General features: G+C 37.8%; 3 protein-coding genes across 3 annotated transcripts in view; 1 reads left to right on the top strand and 2 right to left on the bottom strand.

The window, feature by feature from the left end:
- The window catches only part of LOC100651408, a 79,407-nt gene that overhangs the window by 38,592 nt on the left and 21,732 nt on the right, over positions 1-19,083 (top strand). The window contains exons 10-11 of the mRNA XM_048408933.1: positions 256-437; positions 4,395-4,469. The gene's annotated coding sequence lies outside the window, so the exon portion shown is untranslated. The remainder of the gene's footprint in view (positions 1-255; positions 438-4,394; positions 4,470-19,083) is intronic.
- Positions 1,133-4,410, bottom strand: LOC105666102 (odorant receptor 4-like). The gene is made up of 7 exons (XM_048408943.1): positions 3,820-4,410; positions 3,352-3,624; positions 2,682-3,132; positions 2,358-2,457; positions 2,133-2,255; positions 1,897-2,055; positions 1,133-1,377 (listed from the first exon to the last, which is right to left on the bottom strand). The coding sequence occupies exons 1-7, from the start codon at positions 3,833-3,835 to the stop codon at positions 1,321-1,323; spliced, it is 1,179 nt and encodes a 392-aa protein (XP_048264900.1). The 5' UTR covers positions 3,836-4,410; the 3' UTR covers positions 1,133-1,320.
- LOC100645997 lies at positions 5,701-18,197 on the bottom strand. The gene is made up of 4 exons (XM_003397903.4): positions 17,822-18,197; positions 10,931-12,027; positions 8,979-10,619; positions 5,701-6,948 (listed from the first exon to the last, which is right to left on the bottom strand). Exons 1-4 carry the CDS (start codon positions 17,834-17,836, stop codon positions 6,825-6,827), a joined length of 2,877 nt encoding a protein of 958 aa, XP_003397951.2. The 5' UTR covers positions 17,837-18,197; the 3' UTR covers positions 5,701-6,824.

Raw genomic sequence — 19,083 nt, 5'->3', positions numbered from 1 at the left:
TGGACACAAACACGATTACTTTTTGCATATAGCACAGTAATATACAAGTTATACTATTATTTATAGTCAATAAAATAGGAGGATAAACAGTCTCGCCAGAAATATTGCAAATTTTGATCACCAAATTAGACCTACTATCCAATCTCAGCCATAAAATCTTATTAAAAGCTATATCACCATGAATCAAATTCCAATAATCCAAACGTTCGCGCTTCAATTGAATAAAAATTTTCACTTTTTGTGCTTTGATTGTAGGTAAATGTCGAAGACATCAGTAAAACCAAAAAACGAACAGATCTGGAATCACTCGAATCGAACTATACGGCGAATGCTATTATCGGCCACAAAATTGACGATTTCTCAGTTCCGATTTTCTCCAAGGCTAAAGACGAGGGGCAAGTACAGGATTATCCGAACCTAGAGGAGGAATTCAAACGGTAACTTCTTTTTTAGAAGAAAATATTACTTAGCTTTGTCTTTTTTTCGAACGAGAAGCAGAAGTACCACGTTGTGGGTATTATGCATAATATGAATTATGTGGAACTGCAAAATGCTAATGTCAACCCACTAAAATAACCTCCCCTTATACTCTCCATAAATGCTTTCTACTCTGCTCCGACACTACTAGCGTACTACTGGTCTGACCTGAAGACACAGAAAATCATGACTACGTATCACACGCCTGACTGTCACTACCTTGAATCGACGCACGAATTTATAAACCAAACATAGGGGATGCGAATGACGCGAAGAACCTTCCCCTAACTTTTATACTCACCTGACTGCTGTCACTTCAGACCACATACTCTCTGTAAACCTTTGCTGATATGTGTGTTAATAGCTTGATATAAAATGGGAACAGCAAAAAGTATTTACGCATTACAAGTATACATATATCGAGTAAGATCATCACCTCGTTGGCGTAGGATCCAGGAAGAATTGTACCAAACTTCGCTAAACTACATATACGTACATTGTTTTGCCAGCAAACTGGGAAGCCTGTTCATTTTTTATCTGGGCGTATCAAAGCAAATGGTGGCCAATTTTTGATTTTTCTTAACAAACGTGATGAGAAAAGTATGGATGTGCACAAAGGGGGAAAATTAATATCTTCTAGGTTTCCCGAGGAATGTCTTTAATAATTAATTGTTTTATTACTTTACACAGTGCCTAATTTTTTTGTCTTGCCATTTTAATTCTCGTTGCTTTGAGATATAATTTATCGTTTAGAAATATATACTAAACACTATTCTTTTCTTAACGCTTCTTTTATCAAGTTGATGGCCAGTTGTAAAATTCGCAAATGTATGGAATCGTCTATTATTGATTTTTCATTGCGTGTAGAACAGAAACATACCCCATCGACGTTTTTAAGACCTGAACACAAAAAGAAGGTTGTTCTGTATATCTTTACATACGTGTGAGATATTTTATACGTGTATAGATATTTTTGATTATTATTCATCTTCACACCCTGGATAAAAGATCTGCATTACATATTTTTCTAATCCCTGCTCATTCCGAAACTTGTTTTAGAATATTGTCACATATAAAGACTTACATTCATCTACTTATTTTATATTTAAGCTAAATCTTAAACCTGTAGGGTGTTCACGGATATATTAACCACCTTCTTCCCTATTATTTTCGCAATGTTATGTAGTACGAAAAAATAACCACGGAAAAATTTTACAGTTTCCTATGACCAATATAATAGCGTATATCGTTTGTTTATACTTGCAGTATCTTTCTAGAAACGATAGTGACGTGCAGCTTTTTAAGCCCATCGTCTCCACAAATCGCATCATATTACATAAAAAGACATGCAGCAGTCCAGTTAAAAATCATCTTCATTTCCGAAAATATAGTACACAACAATAACTCGTTTACACTTACCTGACAATAGAGCGCGAAAGTAAAGGAACAAAATCTGCCAGCTGTAATTTGTAAGGGTGAAGACCTGGCACGACACATAATAATTACAAGCCATCTTGCATTTTTGGGAGGTAAATTGTACCATTTTGTACTGTAGGCTATGTTAGCTATTTCTGTACTCTGAAAAAATTGAAAATTTTAATAATTTCCCACCTCTAGATATGACAATCCATTCATTTTTCTTTTCTAAAAAGTACCTCGGCTGCTAGTTTTTCTCCCATGTAACAATATAGAAACAGTTGCAACATCACGTAAGCTACGTATATCAACAGGAACGAAATTTGCAAAATCATGTCTTCCATTGTATTCTCTCCTAACGACTGCACATTGAATTATAAGAATAATGATATATTATTTTGTAATACTTTTTGAAATTTTTTTATATGATATACACTTGCAAGAAGGTATGTTTTTCATCGTACCATAATAACTTGGTAAAACTGAGAACATATCTGAATGGTGCAACTCAGCATTTGAAACAGAAGCATCATATTAAAGGAATTCTCTATCCTTCCCGCGAACCTTATTTGTACACATGACAAGATTAATAGTTAGCAAATGACAGCAACATTATGAGCTTAAAGGTTGAGACGAAGAAATAAAAGACGAGCATTCAATGGTTTTACATTGATGAACTTAAACATCGAAAATTAACATTCCATGCATACACTTATTCTAACTTATTCTCTTCGCTGTATATATTCCCTAGTATCTTCAACAAAATAACAAATTTCCTTCATACGAACCTATTTATATATTCATGCTTTTCGACAATCTTCTGCATCTTCATTTCTATATTTTTCTTATCGTACGAATGAATCTTCCCTAAATCTTGCCTCAAAATCGCAAGCTGTCCGCAGACATGGAAAATCAGTAGGACGACGAGAGTATCTACAGTTGTGTACGTATTCGCTGCATAAATGGCAGCCACGTATTGACCGATCATTGTCAATTCGAAATTTGGACTGATACTAGTGTTGTACGGGTAATAGCCACGAAGGAATAGTGTAATGTCGTTATTTTTCATGCTAGACAATCGTGCAGGCACAAAAGCGAGAATTACGATGTTGACCATCAATGTGCTTCCTATTGTAATCTTTCTAGTGATCCTCGCGGTGTTCACCATTGTTTCTCGTTCGATATTATTCGTCACTGCGTCCCAGTCATTGGCCATATATCCTAGCAGAGACTTTAACGCTTGGAACAGGAGGAAATGGCAGATAGAATACGTCTTAATAGATCTTTTTGTGTAACAATTAGAATAAGATTAAAGAATATTTTAGAATGTAATGTGAACGAATAAGAGAATATGATAAAATAGAATAATACTATGAGATTTATAAGCTGCGTGTTTGGTAGTATCTTTAGTTAAAAGAAATGATAAATCCGTATTTATTAATTTTCTGAAATACTTACGTATGCCGTTGATCCAAACAGTCAAAGTCTTCATAATCGAAACCATGAAGGTAATGTTATTCGATAGATTCTCGATCACCAGATCAGAGTCACCCGCGATTATCGAAAGGTTAATAGTTTGTGGACCACATGCGAAGCACACCATCGTGAGAAATGGAAAAAGAACTAGGTAACTGGAAGATCGGTTCCATTTCCTCTCTTCCGGCCAGATACCCATAAACTTCAGCAGGTTGTAATTCCAAGCGTATATATTGTTTAAATCTATATCTCTATCTATCATAAATAGGTACTTAAAAATTATTTCAGAATCGTAAGATTAAATATGCCTATAATTTTTCTTTTTCTCTCTATGATATATTACTTAAAAATGTAATTTCTAAAAATATTTATTTTTAAGATGGTAAAACAGAAATTTCTGCAGGCAGTGCAATTTTTTCCGAATATCCTTTTATTAACATTTAAAATTACCTCGTTTTATATCCATAGGGGCCTTTTTTCTCGTGACTGAACCACCTGTTCTCACGTTCAAAAACTATCAGGACGTTTTTCACAGCGCATGTCGCCTTCTTCAGTTAGAATGCTTATTATGATATTAATTATTCGTGAATACGTAGTTCAGTGTCTTTCTCAACGTTATATCTAATTTTGGCTATTACGATTATTCGTCTGTAATTACTCATAACTACTTCCAACATTCGTGGAAATGAAAGAAAAACGAGGATTGTTCGCGTTTTTGCTACGTTATTAGTCCATACTGTCTTCCTTTTACGGATGTGCATTAAAATTTGCAAATAAAAAAATTTAATTTCGTGGAGGAAATAATTCATCAATAATTACAAATATTATTGAAAGTTAACGTTGTCGGAGAAATTTGTTTCAGTGGCTAATATAATATCGAGAAATTGTATAAAATAAAAAATCTTATGATCTTGTATATTGTGTAATAAAAGAACGAATGTCTATTATATTAGCTATACTAATGTCATCATTTTGTTGTTATTTTAGAAGAAACAATACTATTTTGTATTTCATACTTATTTTAGGAATGTTGCAATGACAAATTGGGAGCAAGCAAGAAATCAGCAACAGAAGAATCTTTGGTGTCACTTGTACAAAATGTGAGTTATACACACGCTTCAATTTTTTAATCACTTTAATTGTTTATGGAATTCGTTCGTAATAGAACTTTGTTCTTTCCGATGAAAGAACTCTTATGAGAATATATGAATACCAAAATATCTATTCGATGAGTAGTGTAATTTTATAAAATTCTGTATAAAATCTTACGTTCATTGAACAGTTACATATATTAACAATTCTACAGAATGATTATATCTTTTATAATGAAAAGTAACTGTCCGTGAAAGTTCGTCTGATGTGGCTTTTATAAATATCTAGGATGATTCTGTAACTGGAATATACTTTCCCAGATGAAATTGGAGAGTTACTATATAATTTAATTCTTATGACATTTTTTATTGCATAGTACCCCAATGAGATGTGTGAAACATTAAGTAACATTTAGGAAAGTATCGTTAAATATGTACCTGCTTGAAAGTCCAATAGAAGTACACGCACGCGAGCTGCACGATCAAAGGACTGTCACGAATTTCTCGTTCTTTACACGAAAGAAGACGTGCGCATGCCCGTCTTGGCAGGTGAAAAACCACCTCAGCACCTTTTTTCATACGAAAATGTTGCAACTTGGAAGCATGCAAGCTTCGAAGTTTCGCGTCTACGAGGATAGACAACTTTTTTTAATCGTCTTCGCCTGCTAGCAAACTGTCTTCAAGTTAAGTGCTTACTAACTAACTTCTGTCTTCTTCCTTGAATAATTAATTGCCTTTATTGAGGAACTTTTACCATGGGACGTACCACGTTTTTATTCGCATTTATGTGCTACTGAAATTGGATACGAAACGTTGGATCACATTTGTAGATATACACTTGTTTGCAGTACGTGGATAAAGGTAGCTTGAGAATTTTTTTAATTAACTTTTATTTGCTCTAATCAACTTTCATTTTAGTTATTACTGTGGTTCTTTTATTTTTCGTGTCTCGATCTTATTTTCGTTTTAAATGTGGAAAATAAATTTTAGTTTTTGAAGAAAATCATGGGCATCAAATATAATTAAAACGAAAACTCACGTTTATCAATATTATTTAGGAGCAAATTAGATCAGGAGAATAAAAGCTAGATAAGCATTTCTATATAAATTATTTCATATAATAGTATTAATCTGTATACAAAATTGGCTAAAGTTTCTTCTTGCATGTGGTACAGTAATATACCATTTAGATAATTATTTGCAGTCGGTAAAACGAGAGAATAAATGATCTTACCAGAAGTATTGCAAGAAAGTATAATTTATTCCTATTTTACAAATTAAGGCTGTTTCCATTAGGCAGGTGAAATGATAAAATGGAAGAAACAAAATAAATATATCGCTTAAGAATATTATACATATTGATTAGTAATTTGTCTGTCGATTTTTCTCGAGAAATCAATTCATCTATCCAGATTTCTCAAGCCAAATCCATTCCTTTGAAAAGGATCCAATGAAGGCTCAAATTTGACCCAAACTAATTAAAACGTAATTCAAACGATTTATCTAGATCATCGCGTTGAAACAGCGCAATGTAGTAGTATCGAATAATTTAGGTCAAGTTTGAGCTATGTCGTTTCGAGTTTCATAGAAATGAATTAACTCTAGTTTCTTAAATTACCAGCCTAAGTTTATATTAAATAAGGTGGCAAATATGTACAGTTTTGACTGAACGATCAGTTCGCAATGTTCCCTACAATTTTTACAGAGATTATTCGTGATTCCATTCTCGCTCTGTTCTATTAAAAACTTTGCTGAGTTTCAGAAATTTAAAATAAATGTTTCATTACATACATACACGAATGCAAGTCCCATTAAATTGACTGAAAGTCGAACGAACTTTGTCATAAGTCAAGCTTCTTTTAGGCTTATGAGGACATCCAGATTCTATTTATTTTTATCAAATAAAATTCGACCGAACTTCGATATAAATGCGGTTTCTATTACGCGTTCAAGGAAATCCCAATAATTTAGATCTTGATCTACAAATTAATCCTGCTATCGAATCTCAGCCATCAAATGTTGTAAAAACTACAGCCAAACCTTTATCACCTCGAATGGAATCCCAATAATCGAAACGTTCGCACTCCAATTGAATAAAAATTCCCACTTTTCGTGCTCTGATTGAAAGTAACTCTCGAAAACGTCTCTAAAACCAAATCAACGCGCGAGTCGAATCGCCGGATCCCGAATCACTCGAATCGAACTATACGGCCAATGCTTTCACCGGTCGCGAAGTTAACAATTTCTCAGTTCCGCTTTTCTCCGAGGCTAAGGACGGGGGGCAAGTACACGGTCCGTCGACGAATCTACAAGAGGAATCTAAGCGGAGAGTTCTCTTTCTTTTTCTTTTTTCTTTTCTTTTGTTTAGAAGAAAACGTTTCCTGGCCTGGCCTGGGGACACAGAAAGCTCGAACAATCGTGTCTTCGTACCGCGTCCATGACCTGTTGGAAGTGGCTGGACACTTGGACAGCTGCTCCCGGCTGAATTCTGTGAACATCACACAAATTCAAGCGATTAATGGCTGGTGGTTGACGGCAATTCGTTAAAAAAAGCCCGAGGCGACCGTGATCTTGCCAGACTATCAATAGGCACGCTGTAATTGATAGCTAACGGGACGATGTGTAATTGGATCGTTAATAAATCGTAGGATCGAATGAAAAAGATGATGACAAGCAGATGGTAGAATCGAAAGTTGACCCTATCGAATTGTGACGATAAATCGAAGTTGTTTTGGTGAAATTGACGAGTTAGAAAGTCTAATCGAATAGATGTGATTAGTAAATGGGGGAATTAATCCCTTGCAAGGCTATGTAGCGTAAAAGTTGTGTATACCTGCGTATTTAAATTCATGCGGAGCGGCTGAAATTATTCACAATGAAGCGTTCCCTTTATCAGATTCTACATTTTATTTTGGCAATTTAAATTCCTATCAAATTTTTATAGTCGTACGAAAGTCACACGAAACAACTAAATGATACCATAGGACGATGAATACCGTTTGTAACATTGACCTATAACTTTTTTTTAAGACGAATATGTAGATATTCAGGTAAAACAAATGTAGATTTTCTAAGCTTCTGAAAAAGAAAATGAACCTTAAAAAATCTGCCTCTATCTAAAGAATACCCCAGACCGATTCTTCAAATCCTTGAAATAGTATCTGTAATTTCCTTTCCATTTGAAACCAGTTCAAACAAAGCCATTATCCCGGGACGAGTCGTGAAAATCAAAGAACCTCGCCGGCTGGACGGAACCATAGCGAGAAACAGATAACTTTCTTCCCAGCTTTCGCCGGCGACGTCCTACTGACTGATTCGACTTTTACCTCTTAGCACAATTTCACTCTGTGCATACACGCGTGCGCGAGCGCGTGCACACGTCGTGTACCTTCGTGACGAACCAGACTACGTACGCGCGTGTCACGGGAAAAGCTCGGCGTAAGAAACGATAGAAAATTAAACGATGACAAATTGATCTCGAATCCGAACGTTTCGTTCCTCGCTCCTGCTTATCGATCGTAAACGATTTCTACCCCGAGATAGCTGCATGTTCGTTTCGAGCATAGTTTCACTAGAAATCACGACCGTGCAATCGATTTTCATTGGGCACTCATGAATATTTAAAAAATTAAGTTATCTGTTTCCAATGATCCGATGATACAGCGTTCAATGTATTTCTTGTAAATTAAACACGCGAGTAACGTCGATTCGCTCTTGAAACGCGTACATTAGAACTCGGTTTATTCGAACGAAATTTTATTTAATACTCGATCAATTGAACTTCTGCTGGTCTGAAAAATCATTGATCTGAACGTGATCTCCTAGTAGGAGGTAGAAGTAATTCTATTGTACGAACTGCAATCTGTAAATTGTTTGTGGCCAGACAAGTTCAGATAAATGGACTGTATCTCTACTGTCCATTCTACTGTGTATTTTCTCTAATGCATTTCCATTCTGTAAAACCGATTACCATTTTCTTGAAAAATCTATACATCTTCTTAGACGAATCGGGGAAGCTTTTAAAATGCGTTCCTTTCTCTAGAAGGAGTACGTATCCGTAAAAAGACTCGTTTCTTCTAAAAGAAGCGGCGAAGAGGAAGAAAAGAGGTCTATCGGCATTTCTCAGATCTACGAAACCGAAAGGCCGTACACCAAACATAGCCAGCTACAAAATAATATGTTAATTGGCGAGAACCGTCATTATATCACACGAACAAACAACTTCCCGTGTGTTTTGTAACTTTACGTTCACCTTTTTGCTAAAAGGAAAATAATTCTTGGAAACAACCATAATAGTTCAATCTGAAAGCTGTGTACCATAACAATGCTAGGTAAATACCACGATAGTTTGGTTCTGAAACTACATATCATAGTAAAACTTTACAGGTAATTGACTGTAATATTTTCTACTAACTATAACATAACATAGTTCAATATCAAATTACATAATTCTATAGGTCGTAATAATTTTTCGAAATGACCATAATAGTTCGATATGAAAGTTGACGTGATACTCACAAGCCTAAAAGACCAGCCATTTTTTTCTCCATCAAAATAACCGCATCTGCGCCCCTTTCGATCATGGCGTCGCAGAATATCCTTTTGGCACATGGTGTGTTGGTCCAGTCACCATCGATATGAGCTACCTCAGCAACCTCTGCGTTTTCCAGATTCTGAAGTGCGTCTTCCAGTTCCTGATCGCTTTCGATACTTCTTCTCCTTCGTCTTTCGTCCCTTCCGTCTACAGAATCTTTTTCATCGCTCGCAGAAGCTTCTGCGACCCTCTCCAAGCTGGCCAAATCGTTCTTATCAGACATATCGTTAACCTGATTTTTCTGGAGGAAGTCCAAAGGCGTGGAGCCATCCTCGATTATCAAAATAGCAGAATCCTCGCTGTTCTTTTTCGAATTACTTCGATCGTTCGCTTTTCTATTTGGAATAAGAAACTCCGTGACGTCGATGCTACCTTCGCGAGAAGGAAGATCGATCTCTACGATCTCGCTGATCGAGTCAGGTCCCTTTCGTTGCAAACGTTTATTTCTGATTAAGTTCTTTAAATTCCCTTCCGCTTGGAAAATGTCCAAATAATCGAGACTTCGTTTCCTTCTCGAGTATCCCGTTGCCTGCTTATTCTCCTCCATTTCCGGCTTAGTCTCTTGCTTCTCTACTTTCCCATTTCCCTCTACGATCAACCAAACTCCGTTCCGATTATTCGAATTTCCACCATCGCGATCAACTTTCAATTCTTCGTTCGGCGTTACGTTCTCGAGGAAGTACACGGTTCCGCTATATTTGTCTATCTGCTCCGAGTCTCCGCCATTATTCTCTTGATCCGCTTGCCTCAACAAAGGCTGACTAGCGTCCAAAGCTCGTTGATATTCCACCTCGCTGCCTAGAGCTTCGTTAGATCTCTTTAGAACATCAACGTCTAGGTATCTTCCAACAGCGACAGCACCGATTCCGAGAGCAGCGCCTGATGCCACGAGTCCCAGAGCTGGAATCAGGATACTGCTACCGGAAGTAACAGTGCCGATCTTGTCTTCAGCCTCTTTGCCGTTCGAAAGACCTAAATTCTGTGAAATTTTATGCGTAGCTTCCACCAGAGGATCGATCACTGGCCGAGTAAATTGTGAAACCTTCTCCACGCCATTGGAGAATTGGTTTTTCAGGTTCTCCGAGATTTTCACCCAAAATGGCGCGTCGTTCGGTCTCTTCAGGCCATAGAAATGCTGATTAGGGTAATAATTCTTCGTCGTGTAAGTGTCCACGATGTTCTTGTCGTTTAAGACGTACTTCTTCTTCTGTCTTTGTTCGGTAAAGGAGTATTGGTTCTCCGGGAAATTGTCCGGTCTTCTCTTCTCGTTTTTTAGGATCTTTGCAGGCTGCACGCCCAATTCTGGATGAGCGTATTGAAGGACAGGTGCTCTGGCACCAGGTTTCAAGGCCACTGGCGCGATCTTTTGACTTTCCGGGGTGTAGAGCTGCGAAACTGGATAGATCGACACGCCGTCAGGATGTAGCATCCTTTTGTGAGAATTGCTTCGGTAATTGTCTGTTCTTGCTTCGTAGACCTCTGCTTTCAACGCTTCGTTCTTGTAGTTCTTTGGATCCCACTCGAAGAACACGTTTCTCCCTTCCTCTTCGTAGTCTTTGCCGTATCTATCGGACAAATTGACGAAAAATATATCGATATTTGTCGTGTATTTCCTCGAATCATATATAACCAAGTAGCTAACTCGTAACCCGTGACTTGTAAACTTTCGCTAATAATATTAGTGCAATTGCTACTACGTACTACCGCTGTTGCTATTACCAATAATAATAACGATAATAACAAAATAATAAACTAGTTCAGTTACTAATAATTTCATTGGTTGAACTAGCAATAATATTAGTTCAACGTGTGCAACAGAAGTCAGCTCTATTTTTCGATTATAAAAAGTTCTTTCATCTTTATACCCTCGACATACCTCCTGTTAACGTTCTTGAAGAATCTCTCGAACCTCTGCCTCTCCACAGCATTCTCCGTCGGATAAAAACTCGAAGAGGTTTCCAGGTTGTCCATAGATCCTGCATCGTGTATCAATTTATTGTTAATCACTCGTGCGTTGCGCCACGTTTGAATCTTGTCGATAGGTTCGTCGGGAACCCTCTTGCCATGAATCACAGGGGTACCATCCCTATCCAGCGTCATTGGCGACCTCTTTGGATTTGATTTCACGTTTATCTCCGACCTGACAATTACTTCTGGCGGCACGTTCTTGCCATCTCTGTTCTTGGCCGCGTTTGCCCCGATATTCGTTCTCGAAGATCGAATTTGATGAGGCAAGAACGTGTAGCGAGTCTTTTCCTCGCTCTGGTCGGCCAACTGCAGTTTCCTCTCCGATCTGTCTTGAAAATGTCGCGGCAGAAGTAGTCCACCTGCAGGAAACGCTGGATCAAATCTGGCGTAATTGGTCCTTTCCTCGGTAGTCGTCTTCAAATCACTTTGAAGAGGTTTCCAACTCAGATATTCCTCTGTCGTCGATTCCTGAAGTTGAACAGCCCTTCCATCGGTACCCAGAGGCGTCCAGCTTCCGTAGTCGATGTTCTGTTCTCTGACCGGTCGAATCTTTTCACCGATGTTCGTCTCTTCATTCGCGGATACGTTTTCAAGTTTGGAGAAGCTTCTTTGGATGTCAGAGTCTGACAGTTTCGCTCTGAGTTGTTCTATTTGAGCCTCTTCCAATCTTCTGATGTCCTCTTTGGTCTTTGGTTCGGTTTTTGTCGATTCAGATACGTCCGACGATGTGGCGTTCTCGTTGGTTAGTTCAAGATTAGGATTTTCAGGATCTTGAGGAGTTTTAACAGGCTCGTTCGCTGTTTGTTGTTCGGGATAGGACTTGTCTCGACGTTTCACGATCAAAGTTGCCACGTTCCCTTCGCTGGTTCGTACTTTCAGCTCCTCTGTTTCGCCCGGAAGGCTTCGCGATACTTTCAGCATCGTTCTAGCGTAGCTGGGTTTCGGTAGATCAGCCGTGCTGATGTGGATGATGGCTAGTGTCATCAACGCCAGAGTGAACGTCACCTAAAACGAGGCAAATACTTTTTGCAGAATTATGTAGTGGTCGATATATTTCGAAAAAAAGTTTGAGAAATGCTATTGAAGCGAGTGAAGTGTCTAGTCTGAGGTCTCTGGAAGATTATCAGCAGCGAAATTAACAGATTAATTTAGACGATAATTAAAATTAACCAATAACGATACGTAAGATAATTAATTTTTGGCAATAAGTACGAAGTATTAATTACAAATACAGCTTATGTAACGATTCATTCGTTACATGGCTGTGTATCTGGATGGAAACGGGCCTACCGGAAGTCCATTATGTCTTTCCCGGTCCCAAGCTACATGCTTTTACGTGTTACGTCTACGTACAGCTTTGTATGAGATATGTTACGTGCTCGATTATGCTCACGAAGCCTATTTAGACTCTTTGTGTCGAGATTTTATAGGCGAGTTTCATGATTTCGCTATTTAAGTGGGTGTGAATACGTCCGTAATAAATGAAAGATGGTGAAACAATTAGGTTGACGCCTGATTGCGATTAACGAGCGTATGATTAGTTTGAGAAAAGTGGCAAGCGAGAAATTTGTTTGAATTTATCGTCGATTTTATTATGAGAAATTCGTTTTATAACAGATCGTTGCTACGATGGGAAATAGGTGAGTTTACATCGAATAGGTAATTTACATTGCATGTAAATTAAGTTTCAATTAGGTTTGGGTCAGAGTAAATTCTAATCGGACTGATCTCTTTCTTACCAAACGTATTACCGTCATAAAATAATATTTTGATGAAATTACACCAGCTGAAGAAATACTTACGCACAGTTGTGTATGTAAAGCTGAAAACGCAACGTTTGAGATGCGTTCGGCTTGGTGACAGTGATTCGAAGATTTTTAGGGTCACTTTCACTTTTCATATCGCGCCGTCAGAATTTTTTATCAGTGAAACCTGATCGAAAAATTTGAGTACCAAAATTGTAATGTCGAAACTGTGTCTATGTTAACGAGCCAAGGTCGGAGATCGAAAGAAATTATTTCGAATGAATTATAAACTCTGTGTTTCGTTCGACAAGTATCCGTATCTAAAAAAGTTCCAACCATGATAGATATAGTCGTTGACATTTCGTCGTCCAAGCTGTTTGTCGGTAAAAAAAAAAAGAAAGAAAAACAGCAGACAGAAATAAAATTGCCACGTCTACTCTCGATGGAGAAGAAAATTTTCTATAAAACGAGAAACGAGGAATTCGCGAGCCTTTCGTAAAATTCTTAACTCGCGAAACTAACTTTCGAAGGATAGTTCAGAGTCAGCAAAAAAGACGTGTTTAATTGCGTCGAACAAAAGAGGAATAACATGCGATCCGTATTACGCTTTATGAGTCATCGAACTTTCTCCTTTACGCCTCCTCTTTATTCCTAGTAAGCCTAAGTTGTCTGAACTATTTTAGGAAGTAGAATGAGCCTCGCTGCCAAGATACTTCGAGGTATAGAAAAAATTGCCACGAGAAAGTATAAACCAGATTTAAACGATAAACTCTGCTATTATATCTTTGCGATAATTTTTATGAATTTGATTGATTGCGAGATGTAAATATAATTTGAGAAATTACTCATTAATTATTAATAGTTACAGACATCGATTTCTATCGATCCTGTAGTAATTTGCAAATTTACCATCGTGTTCTTTTTCAATGGAACATCTACGATCGTGATCGTGCATTTATAAAGTTACACGTTCGATCAAACTGATAAACTTTGTTATAATTTTTTCCACCCGTACTTTTACACATTATATTTTAAAAATGAGCATAGTTGCGATTCTATACTTTACAAAGTAGAGTAGCATTACCGTTCACTGTGTCGGAATTTGGAGACATTGATATCGTGCGTTTGTGAAATGCCACGAAATTACCATTTCGTGAGTCGATCCAGCTGCGATCGAATTTTTACAAATTGTCCTGATCAATGCAATCGTGTTTCCCTGCGTCGATATTAATTTCCAAAAAAACAAAAAGAAAGAAGAAAATGCAATACGCTTGTCTTGAAACGTGGCTATTTTAGAATGAAAGTTTCACCAGTTTAATGCAAATGAAGATCCACCAGTCTCGCACCTAAATGTTCTTCCGCTAACGTCTACCGCACGACCTTGCAATGAATTATGCCGAGGAAGTTGCGTTGAAAGACGAATGCGCCTCACAGAAACGAGAATCGCGTCGCAGGAGGCAATCGCGGTGAGAGAAATTTAATGGCTCGTTGAAATCTGCCGGATTCTTCGGCGAAGATTAGAAAATAGCGATGCAGTAACCGAGTGTCTAGATACTTTCTATTATAAATCCCATGATTATTCATCGAGGAAACACCATGCCGTTCGGACGATACAACGGTCTGTTGCAACGATCGATGATCGATTTGATGTGGCTGCGACATGCAGAAAAGTCTGGAGGAGTAAAATTTCGCAATTTAAATCGTAACGAGGGGAAATATAAATCGATTAGACATCGCGAAGTACTTATGTTTGTAATATTAAATTGTCGAATCGACGATAATGACAATGAGATAACGTACTACTTATTCGATGATTCCTTGAAATTTCCTTTACGAACTGAATAGTATCGACAAATTGCAGCAATTTTCTGGACATTGCGCGTTTATATTTTATCAGGTTGGAACAAACATTATCCATTGAAAACGCTGATGCGTGAAAACGACCGACATTGAGATTATTGCGCTTTAAAACGAAATGATATTTGTTGTCGGATAGAGCGTTAGATTTAATAGAAATGTGAAATAGCACGAGCAAGAATAGGAGGAAAAAGATTGAAGCATGAGCTGGCACGAGTGAGTATAAAAATGCATAAGTATATGAAATAAAAAGTAAATAACGAAGAGAAAATCACGATGAACAGCTCGATCGCTCAATTCACAGTTACTATCTGAAACTTAAACATCGCGTATATTTTCCATGAAAACTGACACGCATAAAAAAGTGCATAATCTCTTCATCAAAGAATTTTACGATAAAAAATCCATTAAAAAATTTTCACGTAGATTAATAATTAGTCGAATATCGCAAGAAAAGAAACACGACAAATACGTTCTTACTGATTTTCTATTTCAACGTTGCTTCACGATTCAGAAGGAATATTTCGACGTGAAGTAGCCAAAAGTGGCAAGAATCGGTTAAATTTAATCGTCGTGTGTGGCCGACGAACTTTGATAAAAGCGAAATATATAAATATTAAGCCAAGCAATATTTTAATATCTTCGATATTTTAATATTCTAAGGATATTTTCAAAGTTACGAAGAGAATGGGAAAATGCGCGTTCAGTATCAAAATCAAATAAAAATTCGAATTAAAATTGCTTAGAATTGCTTCGTACATGGATGGAAAATATGAATTGCGTTATTTCCCTTGTAGTCTTCGATTGTCTCGGAATTCGTCCAAACTCTTCGACCTTTTTTTACCGTTTAATTTTTCCAAATAATAAGGGAAAAATAACGGAACGAAAATGCGGTTCTCGAACGTGCCGATCAAGGCGAAGATACCGAAGAGACGACGAAAAAGATGGATCGAAATAAAATTAACAATTGGACCGAGAAGGCTGGTCTCGCATCAACAAGTGAAACAGAACGACGTGCTTTCCCCGAGCACGTCTTGCACACGCTCGGCCTGCACGCGTCGCGTCCACGCGTTGAAGACGAGACGATCCACTTTTTCCATTCTGGTGACTTTCGTTCGACGATTCACGGCCGAACGGCTGATGCCGAGAAACTGCTAACCGATCGAACCCCTCGTGACCTTAACGCGTGCACGACCTCGCGGAGATTCTTTACCTTTTGCAGCAGTCATCTTTGTGTTGAAATATGCAGAGGAAAGTGGAATGGGTCTTCTGTCGGTCGTGGATTGCGATGGTATTTGCAATGGTGTTCGCAAATGGTACGAAGCGATCTTAAGTTCTTTCTTATTCTTCCACTTGGATACGGATAGCCGTGCCTCGGTAGAATTAAACTCAGTTCGATGCAAATTGTGGTTTCGACGATGTAAAAACGAGTGATCTGCATTATTTCTCTGTTGCGGTGAATTTAATTTCAATCGTAACGATGGAAATGGCGTGTAAAAATGTTCGTAAAAGTCGTTATAAATTGAGCGTAGCGTATTAATTTTGTGCTGGCGAAGCAAACGGTTAATCCGTGATTAATATCGATTTAAATATTTCTTATCGTAATAGCCTTCTTTCGCTATAATCGAATGAACGTATTCTTTTGTATAATACTCGTCGATTCGTAATACTTCAAAGTCTGCAAATTTAAAGTCTCCGTTCATCTTTTTACGACTTCGCCATTATGTTCATGAACATTTATGATTCTCGTGTCTTATCTTCATTCGTTGAATAGGGTTACAATATACCCGTTCTCTTCGTTTTCGAGGCTTCTAAGATAAGCGTTTTTAAACGCAAAATAAAATCTTGAAAATAGGACGTAATATAGATAAATTAATTAGGACGAGCTCTGAACAATTTTTCTTTTTTTTTTCGAAATGAGACATACAAGTAGAAGGAGCGATATAAAGAAACCTATACTTTTAAAAATAATTAATATTCCAATTCTTACGAACTATGCAGATCTAACTATCCAAAATCGAATATGGTAATTGATCGTAAGGCTGAGAAAGTCACGAAGGATAAATAATCATAGATCTCTAACAGCCTGTTGGTGAACATACGTACATCGTTGAAGCGTGAAATTGAAGGTTCGTGCATTATCGAGCTTATGGGAACATGAAAATTGCAACGTCCAACTAATGAACGATACGCAATTAATGTGTCGGCGAAGGAAGCGCACGATCCACGCGGACCGCGATGCCCCCGATCCGTGTCACATTGCGTTTCCGCTCCAGAAAGCTCGCGGATCGACGTTCATTCTCTACCAATTAACGATTATTCTTTTCTTTTTTATTTCTATTTAATTCCTTGGTCCTCCTCCAGTGTTTGCTCGGTGATTCTTCAATTGAAATCGCTTCCGAGCGATCATCGGTAGAAATGTGCAATTTCGAGGTAGGAGAACCGGAAGGAGGATGTAGAAAATCGACAATAATTTAAGAAACGAGGGGAATTATTTTTGCGATACGACGAAGCTGCGCAGGCTTCGAAAATACCTGTTGTAAATGTTGTTTCGCGAGAAATCATTGTTAAAGAGACGAAGATTTATTTGACGAAGGTGGAGGAAAAACATAAGAGGAACGTTTACTTGTTTACGTATTCCATAGGCTCGTTAAGATGTGGAGAATAAAGAATCGCTTCTACACTTGGGATAAAAGCGGCCGATACAGTGGAAGCTTGTCTTGCAATTGCAGGAATGTGAGCAGTGAAAAGAACGACGTGCTGGAGAAATATCTTGCAACTCGAAGAAAAGAAGATATCGAAAGTAAGAAACGTTGGAGAAGCTTGAGTAGCAAGTCGTAACGCTATTTCAAGGGACTACAAAGTAAACAGAGAACTCGGGAAGTAAAGTTAGAAGAATATTACATGCAAAGCGCTAACGTAGATTTAACGAAGGAATACTAAAAAGCTGTTAACAACTAAAACGCATCAAATATCAGAAATTTCACGATACTTAAGAAAATCGATAGACGGCAAATTTTATCCATACGCAAGATCATGAAGAACTATAAGACCTCTGTCACAGAACAAAATCAACGTTACATATAAAATATTTAAAGCGCGTCAAATTTAAAAAAATAACAAAACTCTGTACAAGGTTTGCGAAGATACCCGCACGCCAAGACTTAGAAACGCGCAAACTCAAAAAGAATAAATACCTTAAAGCTGTCCATTTTTGCGTGTCTTCGATCGTGCTGATCCAGCTGATCCAGTGGTCAAAGATCCAGTGGGAAGATCGTGTCCAGAGAGAGAGCGCACGAAGGAATAGGCAAAGAATAAAAAAAGAAACGAGGGAAAAAGGAGGAAGAATATAACGTGGATACGTCGTTAGATCCGCATGATAGACGCGTAAAGAACGAAATTGACGAACGATCGATTCGCGTGGAACGTGAGGATCAAAGATAGATGTTTCTTTTTTTTTTTTTAAAAGAAGCAGAAAGAGAAGGCCTGCTCCTACGCACCTGTTGACTCCCGGAATATCTTCGCGAGACTGACGAAGGCGCTCAGTCAGCGGCTCCTCGTGTCTCCGACGAAGGACCGGCACTTCTCTCCGACCTACTTCCCGCGTTCGCCTTCGCCTTCTTCCGTCGCGACGTTCAGCGTCTCTCCCCCGGTTGATCGAAACATTTTCCGAATCGTCGGGTACAGGTCAATGGAAATCGATTGCCAACGGATATGGCACTGGATTCTAAGAATTTCGAACCTCTGCCTTTCGATACTTTAACAGTACTAGTTCGTTGAAACTTTGTATCGTAAAATATCGTAAAATTGTATGGCGGAAGTGAATCTGATTGGGCACAGATCGATAGAAATCCATCGATCGACGATGCACTTGGAAGTCGATTTTGGGGATTTTGAAATTCTAGCTTTCGGTATTTTTTTGCTAGTTATTTATAAGAAAAAAAATTAGCAATTTTTAAATTGCAGCGACGGAAATAATCGGAAAATCGAAATTTTACCTTTCGGGTTGGTAGATTCGGATCCAGAGTGAAAATCTGTATTTGAAAAAAGAAAAGAATCTCCTGGAGAGAAATCGTCCGGTTGAAAGTTCTTTTTTAAATCCGGAAGTCGTACGTTTTTCAAATCATTGAAACCAGGAGAAATCGATTGTCGTCTAATCGAATTCAAACTAGAACTTTACCGCCTTAGCTTGACGACTGTCAATCACCTTTCATTCGTGAACGAAAATAGAAATTTTGCCAACGTTCTTACTCGACGATTCATCCATCTAATCCAGGTCAATGATTTTTTTCATTCCACTTCACATTACTAATCGGTACTTCATCGAACTCTAATGATAATCGACAACCATCACGATTAGTCCGTAATTCTTCGAATTGATTTCAAATCAACTAAATTTTCGCCAACATCCACGATCTAATTACAAAGAGTGTAAAAATAAAAATAGAATTTATATGAA

This window comes from Bombus terrestris, chromosome 9, assembly GCF_910591885.1.
Source record: "Bombus terrestris chromosome 9, iyBomTerr1.2, whole genome shotgun sequence".
In the NCBI taxonomy this organism is placed as follows: Eukaryota; Metazoa; Arthropoda; class Insecta; order Hymenoptera; family Apidae; genus Bombus; species Bombus terrestris.
Note: the sequence above shows the minus strand (reverse complement) of the source record. Positions and strands in the feature narration are given on the sequence as shown.